This window comes from Pseudophryne corroboree, chromosome 6 (assembly GCF_028390025.1).
Source record: "Pseudophryne corroboree isolate aPseCor3 chromosome 6, aPseCor3.hap2, whole genome shotgun sequence".
Lineage (NCBI taxonomy): Eukaryota > Metazoa > Chordata > Amphibia > Anura > Myobatrachidae > Pseudophryne > Pseudophryne corroboree.
Window position 1 is genome coordinate 821526977 of NC_086449.1, and position 13860 is coordinate 821540836.

General features: G+C 47.9%; 1 protein-coding gene and 1 pseudogene across 3 annotated transcripts in view; both read right to left on the reverse strand.

Moving 5' to 3' along the window:
- The window catches only part of IPO8 (importin 8), a 95610-nt gene that overhangs the window by 49151 nt on the left and 32599 nt on the right, over positions 1-13860 (reverse strand). For all 3 annotated transcript variants that reach the window (XM_063929177.1, XM_063929178.1, XM_063929179.1), the window contains exon 9: positions 6402-6486. In XM_063929177.1, coding sequence (XP_063785247.1) covers positions 6402-6486 — 85 coding nt within the window. The remainder of the gene's footprint in view (positions 1-6401; positions 6487-13860) is intronic.
- On the reverse strand, positions 8753-8860 carry LOC134938739 (U5 spliceosomal RNA; annotated as a pseudogene).

Genomic DNA, 13860 nt, shown 5'->3' on the forward strand with positions numbered 1-13860 from the left:
CCCCACCATACCTTGCCGCACCTCCTGTAAGCTCCGTCCAGCATGTGACGGGGCTTTCATCCTGGCTGTGACGGAGCTTTCTGTCAGCTCCGTCCAGTGTCAGACCTTGTGACTTCCATAGCGGCTGGGCATAGTGCGTATGAGCTCCCCCTGCTGTGCAGCCGGACGGAGCTCCGTATGAGCAGGAGGCATTAACCCCTACATAGCGGGGCGGCAGCCCGCGCTGACCGCCCCGTTTCCCCAGCCTACCTTTCTGATCATGGCTGTGACGACTGCCATTCTGTAACTCCTGGCTGTGACGGGGCTTTTTCTGTGTAAGCTCCGTCCAGCTTCAGTGGTGTGACTCATGGCTGCAACGGGGCTTCTTTGTGTAAGCTCCTGTCAGCTCTGTAGTCTTGGCTGTGACGTCTATCTCCGTCCAGCTCCAGTCAGCTTCCAGTAATCTATGGCTGCGACGGCTTCTTTTGTGCAAGCCCGTCCAGCTTCCTAGTCCTGGCTGCTCTTTGTAGAAGCAGTGGGCTGTCTGTGGCTGTGAGGGTGCTCTTCGTGAGGACCGACACGCCATGCTGTCTGTGGCTGTGAGGGTGCTCTTTGTGAGGACCGACACGCCATGCGCTGCCCGTGCAGCGGCACTATCCCGGACCCATGTTTTTCCAGAAACTGGGAAGGGATGTGCTAAGTTGTAAAAATAAAAATTAAAAATAAAAATTAAAAATCCAAGTGTGGCTATACCACAAGCCTTGTTCGTGCTGTGAGCACCGAAAAAACACTGAGAGAGTATACTGAGGTACTCGGGGATATGGAGGGGGGGGGAGGGTCCTAAATTTAAATATTCAGTGCCCTTGTTCGGCCACGCCCGTCCATATCCCAAGAGTACTCCAGTGACCCCTAGTGGATGATAAAGAAACTTCTTTTTAGTCTTTGCTGGTGCCTTACTCATTATGCAGACAGACAACACAATAGACAAAGACAGACACTTGCACGACTTAGTAAAATTGTTACTTAAGGTGTGTAATATATATATATATATATATATATATATATATATATATATATATATATATGGCCAAAGTGCAGTTCACGTGGCCAGCCTATATGAAACCTGAACCAAAATTCCCACTAACACCCCTGCGCCTCCGGTGGAGTAGAGATGTAGGACAGGAACGTTCTGGAATCACAAACAGGAAGAAACAGGAAGCATGGTTAAAATGGCCCCCATGCCATGCTTACAGTGATAATCACAGGTCAGGTTACAATACATGCCTTTATAACCTGTACCTGACTGCAGTGTAATATAGGCTTAATAGTCTATTAATATAACCTATGGATCTATGCATATGAAATCTGGCAGCCTGTCATGCATTTTCTCCCTTGCAGCAGCGCTGCCTTTGAGACCTGTCCCCCCCTCCCCCTGTGCTCCGTGTAGCGCTGTGTCTCAGCGGGGAGCGGTTGCCGGGAAGCCTAACACCCCTGTACCTGACATTGGTGTCATTGCAGGGAGGCGGGGGACGCTTATGAAGAGAGCGGCCGTGTGAACGGAGTTCGGCTGGCTGGAGCGGCGCGTAGCGGCTTCCGGCGGCGCTAGTGTGAGCGCTGAGCTGCGGCGGTTCTCCCCCTCGTAGCGCTGGAGCAAACTTTGAGGTACGTACCGCGCGGACGGAGCGGCTGGGGCGGGCGACCTGTATTAGCGGCGGGTGCGGGCAGCGGTGATAACACGGACCCCACACAGCGGGGCGGCAGCGTGCGCTGACCGCTCCGACCCCCCCAGCATACCTTGTCTCCTTGTAGGGAGGGCTGCGACGGGGCTTCTTTCTGTAAGCTCCATCCAGCTCTTGCAGGTCAGTGAGTGAGCTGCGTGTGGCTGTGAGGGTGCTCTTTGTGAGGACCGACACGCCATGCGCTGCCTCCGTGCAGCGGCACTATCCCGGACCCATGTTTTTAGTATAAACTGGGAAGGGATGTGTTTAAGTTGTAATAAAAAAGTAAAAATGAAAAATTAAAATCAAAAAATATTCAAAGAAAAGTGTGGGAGCCCCACACAAGCCTTGTTAGTGCAGTGAGCACAGAAAAAACACTGAGGTACTCTGGGATAAGGAGGGGTGGAGAGTTCTAAATTTAAATATTCAGTGCCCTGTTTCCTGCGGAAGCCGTCCATATCCCCAAGAGTACTCCAGTGACCCCTAGTGGATGAAAAAGAAATACAGGGGTCCCTTCTTTATTCCTCCCACCCCTGTATCTGCATCAAGTAGCTGGCTCACACCTCTGCGACCAACCAGAACTACAGCGTATGGCGAGCCGGGTCTATCATTCCAGACTGACAGCAGCTTGAGATGTACAGGCCCCTCCTACAGCGCCGCATACAAGTAACCCTTTATAAAGCACAATAGGCATTACTGGAGCTTCCAAGCTGCATCCGATCACACTGCACACGCATTACCTGCACACTGATCACACCGAAACTGCACACGCATTACCTTCACACTGATCACACCGAAACTGCACACGCATTACCTTCACACTGATCACGCCCTAACTGCACACGCATTACCTTCACACTGATCACACCGAAACTGCACACGCATTACCTTCACACTGATCACGCCCTAACTGCACACGCAGTACCTTCACACTGATCACACCGAAACTGCACACGCATTACCTTCACACTGATCACGCCCTAACTGCACACGCATTACCTGCACACTGATCACACCGAAACTGCACACGCATTACCTTCACACTGATCACACCCTAACTGCACACGCATTACCTGCACACTGATCACACCGAAACTGCACACGCATTACCTTCACACTGATCACGCCCTAACTGCACACGCATTACCTGCACACTGATCACACCGAAACTGCACACGCATTACCTTCACACTGATCACGCCCTAACTGCACACGCATTTACCTGCACACTGATCACACCGAAACTGTACACGCATTACCTTCACACTGATCACGCCCTAACTGCACACGCATTACCTGCACACTGGTCACGCTCTAACTGCACACACATTATCTGCACAATGATCACGCCCTAACTGCACATGCATTACCTGTACACTGATCACGCACTAACTGCACACACATTACCTGCACACTGGTCACGCTCTAACTGCACACACATTACCTGCACACTGATCACGCCATAACTGCACATGCATTACCTGCACACTGATCACGCCCTAACTGCACACTGATCACGCCCTAACTGCACACGCATTACCTGCACACTGATCACGCCATAACTGCACATGCATTACCTGCACACTGATCACGCCCTAACTGCACACTGATCACGCACTAACTGCACACGTATTAAATGTACACTGATCACGCACTAACTGCACACGCATTACCTGCACACTGATCACACACTAACTGCACACGCATTACCTGCACACTGATCACGCCCTAACTGCACACGCATTACCTGCACACTGATCACGCCCTAACTGCACACGCATTACCTGCACAAAGATCACGCCCTAACTACACATGCATTACCTTAACACTGATCACGCCCTAACTGCACACGCATTACCTGCACACTGGTCACGCTCTAATTGCACACGCATTACCTGCACACTGATCACGCCATAACTGCACATGCATTACCTGCACACTGATCACGCCCTAACTGCACACTGATCACGCACTAACTGCACACGCATTACCTGCACACTGATCACGCCATAACTGCACATGCATTACCTGCACACTGATCACGCCCTAACTGCACACGCATTACCTGTACACTGATCACGCACTAACTGCACACGCATTACCTGCACACTGATCACACACTAACTGCACACGCATTACCTGCACACTGATCACGCCCTAACTGCACACACATTACCTGTACGCTGATCACACACTAACTGCACACGCATTACCTGCACGCTGATCACGCACTAACTGCACACGCATTACCTGCACACTGATCACGCACTAACTGCACACGCATTACCTGCACACTGATCACGCCCTAACTGCACACACATTACCTGTACACTGATCACGCACTAACTGCACACACATTACCTGTACACTGATCACGCACTAACTGCACACACATTACCTGTACACTGATCACACACTAACTGCACACGCATTACCTGCACACTGATCACGCACTAACTGCACGCGCATTACCTGCACACTGATCACGCCCTAACTGCACACACATTACCTGCACACTGATCACGCCATAACTGCACATGCATTACCTGCACTGATCACGCCCTAACTGCACACTGATCACGCACTAACTGCACACGCATTACCTGCACACTGATCACGCCCTAACTGCACACGCATTACCTGCACACTGATCACGCACTAACTGCACACGGATTACCTTCACACTGATCACGCCCTAACTGCACACGCATTACCTGCACACTGATCACACCGAAACTGCACACGCATTACCTGCACACTGATCACGCCCTAACTGCACACGCATTACCTGCACACTGATCACGCACTAACTGCACACGCATTACCTTCACACTGATCACGCCCTAACTGCACACGCATTACCTGCACACTGATCACACCGAAACTGCACACGCATTACCTTCACACTGATCACGCCCTAACTGCACACGCATTACCTGCACACTGGTCACGCTCTAACTGCACACACATTACCTGCACAATGATCACGCCCTAACTGCACATGCATTACCTTCACACTGATCACGCCCTAACTGCACACGCATTACCTGCACACTGATCACGCCATAACTGCACATGCATTACCTGCACACTGATCACGCCCTAACTGCACACTGATCACGCACTAACTGCACACGCATTACCTGCACACTGATCACGCCATAACTGCACATGCATTACCTGCACACTGATCACGCCCTAACTGCACACTGATCACGCACTAACTGCACACGTATTAAACGTACACTGATCACGCACTAACTGCACACGCATTACCTGTACACTGATCACGCACTAACTGCACACACATTACCTGTACACTGATCACGCACTAACTGCACACACATTACCTGTACACTGATCACACACTAACTGCACACGCATTACCTGCACACTGATCACGCCGTAACTGCACACGCATTACCTGCACACTGATCACGCACTAACTGCACACGCATTACCTGCACACTGATCACACACTAACTGCACACGCATTACCTGCACAATGATCACGCCCTAACTGCACATGCATTACCTGCACACTGATGACGCCCTAACTGCACACGCATTACCTGCACACTGATCACGCACTAACTGCACACGCATTACCTGCACACTGATCACACACTAACTGCACACGCATTACCTGCACACTGATCACACACTAACTGCACACACATTACCTGCACACTGATCACACACTAACTGCACACACATTACCTGTACACTGATCACGCACTAACTGCACACACATTACCTGCACACTGATCACGCCCTAACTGCACACGCATTACCTGCACAATGATCACGCCCTAACTGCACACGCATTACCTTCACACTGATCACGCCCTAACTGCACACGCATTACCTGCACACTGGTCACACACTAACTGCACACGCATTACCTGCACACTGATCACGCCCTAACTGCACACACATTACCTGTACACTGATCACGCACTAACTGCACACACATTACCTGTACACTGATCACACACTAACTGCACACGCATTACCTGCACACTGATCACGCACTAACTGCACACGCATTACCTGCACACTGATCACGCCCTAACTGCACACACATTACCTGTACACTGATCACGCACTAACTGCACACACATTACCTGTACACTGATCACGCACTAACTGCACACACATTACCTGTACACTGATCACACACTAACTGCACACGCATTACCTGCACACTGATCACGCCCTAACTGCACACGCATTACCTGCACACTGATCACACACTAACTGCACACGCATTACCTGCACACTGATCACACACTAACTGCACACGCATTACCTGCACACTGATCACACACTAACTGCACACGCATTACCTGCACACTGGTCACGCTCTAACTGCACACGCATTACCTGCACACTGGTCACGCTCTAACTGCACACGCATTACCTGCACAATGATCACGCCCTAACTGCACATGCATTACCTGCACACTGATGACGCCCTAACTGCACACGCATTACCTGCACACTGATCACGCACTAACTGCACACGCATTACCTGCACACTGATCACACACTAACTGCACACTGGTCACGCTCTAACTGCACACGCATTACCTGCACAATGATCACGCCCTAACTGCACATGCATTACCTGCACACTGATCACACACTAACTGCACACGCATTACCTGCACACTGATCACACACTAACTGCACATGCATTACCTGCAGAACCCCAACAGCGTAGGTCTTCAGGAAGAACTCAGAGAACTCAATGTACTCCTTTGTGACACTTCCAGGACTCCCATACCTATAGAAGACAACACACACATCAGCACCTAAGAGATTAAAGGACAACTAATCACATGTACAGTATATGACATTTTCATATAATAGTAAAAATAGGATTTTGGTACTTACCAGGTAAATCCTTTTCTTTGAATCCATAGGGGGCACTGGAGTACTCTTGGGATATGGACGGGCGTAGCCGAACAAAGGCACTGAATATTCAAATTTAGGACTCTCCCCCCCCTCCATATCCCCAAGTACCTCAGTGTACTTTGCCAGTGTTTTTTACTGAGCGAACAGGATATAGAGAGGATTGACAATGGAGAATCCCTATAACATAACAGACAACCACAAAGTTGACCTGTAACCTTATTGTCAACTAAACAGTTGACACCTTAACCGATAGAACTTTATAATTTGAGCCAATCGGTGAAAATGTGTTACCATAAGCTCCTTTGAGCTTAATACCACACAAGTAAAATTTGTTTAGTAAGCTCCCTTGAGCTTAAAACAACCCAGGTAAAACTGCTCTGGGTGGGCGTCCAGTGCCCCCTATGGATTCAAAGAAAAGGATTTACCTGGTAAGTACCAAAATCCTATTTTCTTTATCATCCACTAGGGGTCACTGGAGTACTCTTGGGACGTACCAAAGCTTCCCTCGTGGGCGGGAGAGCTGTTTGATACTTGTAACAGTAGGCAGGCCAAAGCTAAATGCTGGTGGCGCCACCATTTATAACGTGTAAAGGTGCACAAACGTGGTGCACTGAAGGCTATGTAGCCGCGTCGTAGACACTCCACGACCCGCTGGGTCTGACATTCCCACAGAACCTGTGGGATGAACTATTACTGACGTAGGCGATTGTAACTTATCTTTAAAGTAAGCCTGAGTTGTAGTCATTATTATCCAACTGGATAATGCCTGCTGAGAAACTGGCTAACTCCAGTTTGCAGTATCATATAGAACAAACAACGTATTCATATCACGTACTGCAGTCGTTCGGTACATATATAAACGCGTAACGCGTGTACCACATTCAGAATTTTAGAATGTGCTGTCCCCACAGGAACCACTATTGGTATATTGATGTGAAGAATACGAAAGCGGATTTCGTCCGAAGATCTGCTTTGTTATGAGAAAACTCAAATACGGTGGCTTGTAATACAAGGCACCCAAATCTGAAAACAAACCCCTTGTCGAAGCACTATTGCCGAAGCCAAGGCTAGAAGAAAAATGTTTTCCAAAGTGAGAAACTTAATCCCCATTTTTTGAAAGGGTTCCAAAATAAGAAAACTTAATTCCCTTTTGTTGAAAAAGGTTCCAAAATATGAAAACTGTCATAAATCTGAACCCAACCTCAAATCGCCTGGCGCTGTAGGTGGGATAAATAGAGTCTGAACTTTGGTGACACCTTGTAGAAAGATGTTTACAGACGCAAATAGAGGCAAACGCTTTGAAAATAAGTTTACCACACAGATACCTGCACTCTTAGTGCAGATGAACGCAGTTTTCCATCCCATTCCGTTTAACAGAATACGGTTACTTGAAGTATGATGTTGGAAACTTCCGAGGTTTACAACCTATGTAAGCACACGAAATTTTTTAATAATGAGCTGCCTTAAGCGGCTTACTATTTCGTAACATGGTTGGTATAACCGATACAGTAACGCTCTATTTTTTAAGAGGGCGGTCTGAACCCTCACCCTGTCAATCGCAGCTGCGGTACATAGATAATAGGTACATAGGTAACTATGGGTAAAAGAACGTTTCCTGATGTAACAGGTTGGACGTATTATGAGCGGGCCCAGATCGTGTGCAAGTATTCCTTGAAAATTCGAGAACCAACTTCTCTGAAACCCATGAGATCCCACCAGTATGACTGTGACGAACTGTCTTCTGATCCGTTTTGGCAACGAAGAGAGAAGCGGAAAATGGTGTAGCTAGACACACGATGCTGAATGACCTCATGAATGTGATGTACACATACTGAACCTTTGTAATTGTGGCGAGATGCCATCATGTATACTTGAGGGTAACCTCCTTGTGTGGACTCACATATGAAACACCTCTGGATTTAATGTCCAGATTTCAAGATCCAAACCCTGACGGGTGAGATCGTGTGTCTAACAGATGTCCACTCACGGATTGATGTCTTGACATTTTTACATAATGGCGTTCTGAGCCATTGAAGATTTGAGTTACCTGCCGCATTGTCATGCGGCTTCTTGGTTCTCACTGTTGTTGAGTATGCAACTGCCGTTGCTTTGTTTGACTGCTTAAGGGCAGCGTGAGCCAGGCCTGAAAAACAAAATTACATGAAACTCACGGTTGTTTCTCTCCACAGAAATCTTTAGTAACAAGCGAAAGATTTATTCGTTCTGAAGAGAAACCAGAGTCTATCCCTGGTCCGACTGAAAGCGAATCATTTAATGCATTGTAAAATGCACAGAGTTCTAGGACATTTATCTATTGCATTGTAAAATGCACAGAGTTCTAGTACATTTATCGACAGCAATCTGTCGTGTTTTAGAACCTTTGCGTTGAATTTAACTACAAATCCTGACTCTCTGTGACTGTACAAATCCTAACTCTCTGTGACTGTCGTCCAGAGTATACGCACCCTTGTCCCTTTGTGGGAAACGCGAGTGAAGGGTGGCGAACTAATTGAAAACACATCTTTATTCTTAATAAGTGAATACAGCAATGTACCGCTAGTGTGCGTGTACTTTTTGTTGTTGCTGGTGTAGTAGGTAAAAGTATTTGATTTACCGTATTTATATCTTACTTCGGAATTGATATCGTTTAAACAGACTTAGATGTGATTGTTTTCGAACTTAATCTGCTACCGCATTAGTAGCGCAAGATAGAGGAACTTTGTTGATACATAGTTCTTATGTGAGATGAGCTATCATTGCAACATCACTTTGGTAAATACCGCAAGCGATAAGCAACGGTAGAAACGAAATGGGTAATGGTTGTGGCGATTTGCAAACGCTAGAACCTGAGATGAAGAAACCGGACTGGTAAATACGCATTGTGAAGATCAAATGCAATTATACAATTTTGTGGCTCCAATAAACCAAACTAACTGCAGAAAATCCATTTTCTAACTGTAGTAAATGACTTGCTGATTGATATTGCAACGGAGCTGTTTGATTTTGCTCAAACAGAGGGAAATAAGTAACTTTGACTCTATTGGCGTACTATTGCCTGGTTTATAACCCAGCAAAGACTAAATGACAACCTGCCAAACCGTTCGACAGAAGCAGTTTTGTACTCCAAGCTGTAAATAGCTGAGACATATATGAGTTGAAGTCATGAAACCTCGCAAATGTAACATGACAGTGATCGCGCTGAGGCCCACAAAAAGTGGGTCCCAGGGACCCCTCACTTTTAAAAATTGGGGTCCAACCGGTCCTTTTCTGGGTCCCATTGGGTTAAAGGCTCTTATTGATCTTAATCTTATTTGGACACTACAAAAAAGAGTTGCAAGGTGAGAGGATGGGGTGACAATGCTGCTGGGTTGTGTAGCATGCAGGTCACCCTGCACCAGAGCTGTAACTAGACATTTTGGTGCCCTTTGGCAGAAAGTGAATTGATGCCCCACCTCCAAGATCCTAGAATGCAGGCAGTGCGCGCCTGCGGCGCGCTGCAAAAATTTAGGGGCGTGGCTTCATGGGGAGGGGGCGTGACCACATAATAGTGCCAATTCACATTACGCCACACAGTAGTGCCGCTTATACCCCTTTTCCACTAGCTCAAAAAACACGGATAAATGCACGGGGGCGCGCATTTACCCGTGTTTTTTGCAAGTGGAAAAGGGTAAACCCGGATCAAGTGATCCGGGAATCCTACCCTGGTAGCTAGCCGGGTTGAACACGTATTCAACCCGGCTAGCTGTCTAGTGTGAACGGGAGCCGTGTCGAGGTGACACGGCTCCCGTTCACAGTGCATAGGGAAGGCGGCGCTGGGAGATCATGTGATCTCCCTGCGCCGCCCCTGTCGTGTCACTAGAAGCGTCACCAACCCGGCATTTGCCGGGTTGTGACTGCTAATGGGAAAGGGACCGAGCACGGGTCGCAGCAGGGGGTAGCTCCCGTGTCAGGCTCCCGGCTGCGACCCGTGCTCGTTAGTGGAAAAGGGGTATTATACACATTGCACCAAGTAGAATCTCCTATACACACTGCGCCAGTTAGTGCACGTTATACATATTGCTCCAGATAGAACACATCATACACAATGCGACAGGTAGAGCATGTTACACACATTGCGCCAGATAGAGCACGTTACACACATTGCGCCAGGTACAGCACGTTACACAAATTGCGCCAGGTACAGCACGTTACACACAATGCGCCAGATAGAGGATCACTTACACATTGCAGCCACCACCTCAGACCCCCACTACTTGATGTGCAGGCTAGAGGTGGTGTAATATGGCTAGGGAGAGAGAGAGGGGGGACAGGATCCAACCTGCTGTTGCTAGTGGCTGCTATCACATGTCTCCCTGCAGCTCAGCCTCTTGGGCTCCATGAGCTGAATGTTCAGAGCTGCCCTCACCCCTGGCTTGTGTCTAGCCCTGTCCTATGCTGGGAGCTGGCTGCACACAGTAATAACTGTATGGACACTGCAGCCCTCCCCCAGCACCTCCGAGCTCCGTTAACAGCACAGCCTAATAAATCAAGCAATGGGCGGCTGCCGCTGATCTCCATAAATCCCGGGTGTACAGTGAGAGCTTCGTGATGGATTACATAGGATCAAGGACGGACTTTGCTAGGGGATGTGAACACTAGCACTGACCTGCGGTAGTGCACTGTAGCCGCCCTTTCCCTCCTTCACTGCCAGATCCTCCTGTGCGGTGTGCTCCTGGACATACTCCCCAACCCCATCCCCGCTGCTGCTGCGCTTACTGAAGCATGCGGGACATCAGAGGTGCGTGGCCCCCCTCCCCCATGTGATTCATATCTAAAACACTGCATCAGCCGATCAGAACTGCAGCAGCGCCAGCACTAAACATGCTGGCAGCTGCTGGGTTATGAATACACAGACAGTCACTCACTGTCGCGGCCAGAGCGCCCGGGAAGCAGGGAAGAGTCGAATACACTTTTTCTGAAGGGGTGTGTCCCTGGGGACGCGCTCCACTCAGATTGGCTAGAGGTGTAATGATTGATGTCTCCCTTGACCAAGAGGCTCCTTCTCCACATATTTAGTGCTCTCTGCAGCCGGACAAGGTAGAAATCAATCATTACACCTCCAGCCAATCCCAGTGGAGCGCGTCCCCGGGGACCCACCCATTCAGAAAAAGTGAGTCCCTGGGTCTTATTATTGGGTAAAATACGCGCTATGCCGCGTTTTTGCGATCACTGCATGAAAAGACGCACTTCCACAATTGTAAAAGAGGACATCAAACCACTGGTTTGTTGACTGTAACGTCCTGTCGTTACAAGGCGTGACTGTTTCTTATACAGGAATAAAACGCCGTTACCAGTATACTGTATGCGCTAATGTCAGAATATCCTAAAAGGGATAAAATGCCGTTACAAGTATATCAAATTTATGAGCAAACAAGCTCTGGCCTTGTCGCGCTTAACTAACGACAATGAAAATAACCGGCGTTAGCAGAAGCTTTACAGATATACTCTGCAGCTTATTTAACCGTGATCGACCTGGTTTCATACATAGAATCTAGTGACCCAAATGTATCTGGGGTTTTTATAATGTTTGACAGAAACGCATATACCAATGGCGGATCGCGTAACTTTGGAAACGATTATGTATGGTTGTCCAAAACCCCGCACTACCTGAGTGCTGGACTAATGTACCCTTCTCACTGGTAGTTATCGGTGTGAGATTTGACATAGAATCGTGCATTAAATATAAGACCAGTGAAATAAACACTCTGGTACCCAAAGGTAAATTGTCCCTTTGGAAAGATTGTCTTTTGTTAGCGCTGGCGGAGTTAAAGATTGTCTTTTGTTAGCGCTGGCGGAGTTAAAGATTGTCTTTTGTTAGCGCTGGCGGAGTTATTCCGAGACTCCGATTACCGCTGTTTTAATTTGGATTGCCAATGTTAACATTTTTAGTCTGCACTAGAGCCTTATTCGCTATGTAGACAGACATCTTAATAGGCAACAGACAGACACTTGCACGACTTAATAAAGTTATTATATGGCATATATATCTATATATATATGTTATTGCTGAACAGCATATTTATTAGGAAACTAAAGTGTTCCTTATGTGAAAAGCAGTTCACATGGGCATGAAACCCGAACCAAATTCCTACTAACACCCCTGCGCCTTCTGGTGGCTTAAAGATGTAGGGCAGGAATGTTCTAGAATTATCCTAAACTAAAAATTCCCACTAACACCCCTGCGCCACCTTGTGGAGTAGAGGTGTATTGCCGGAATGTTCTGGAATTATAACTGGAAAAACAGCAATGATTAAAAAGGGCGTCATGCCATGTTTTCACATAAAATCACAGTACAGGTTACCTGCTGCATTTTTAATATAGACTTAATAGCCTATTATACAGATTATACAGTGATAACACAGGTGTAGGATACAGTAAAATACATGTATTTTCTTGCAGTGTTAACAGAAAATAACAGAAAACATGGTTAAACCTGCAATAGATTATGCCACTGATAGCCTATTGCCAACCAAAGCCTCATATATATATTATATATATATATAAAATGCTTAACATATAATCACAGTTCATACTGATATTAGACACAGTCTGGCAGCAACAAGCTTCATTATATATTAGATATATAAAATGTGCTGAACATATAATCACAGTTCCCACTGATCTTATATCTACAGTCTTATACTGATAATATAGCCCCTGATTCTGTTTAAAACGCTGCGCTGCTTATTTTTAACCCATGCAGCCTTTGCTGCTGCTATGGGCATTACTCCCCCTCCCCCCCCCGTCTCCCCATGTTACCTGCAGCGTACGGGGTTCGAGGTGCAGGGAGAGCAGGAGAGCGATAGCAGAAGAGCGCTGTATATAGCGCCGGGGAGCCGTCCGGACGAGCGGGCGGCGTAGTACACCGTCTCCTGTGTCCGGCATCAGCAGCGTGCAGTGTGTCATTGAAAGAGCGGCCGGCGTCCGTGAGTGACGTGCGGCCGCTCTTTAACATACAGGAAAGTCTCGGCAGTCTCCGTGTAATGGTGCCGGGCATTAGCGCAGTGAGAGCGGCCGGCGTCTGAGTGACGTGCGGCCGCTCTGCGCGTATTCAGCACACGGAGTAGTTTAGCAGGACCCCTCAGCGGCACTTAGTGGCGGGTACAGTTAACACTTTCACACACAGCAGGGCGGCAGCGTGAGCTGACCGCCCTGACACCCCTACCTTGTGCCGTTTTCATCCTGGCTGTGACGAGCTTCTCTG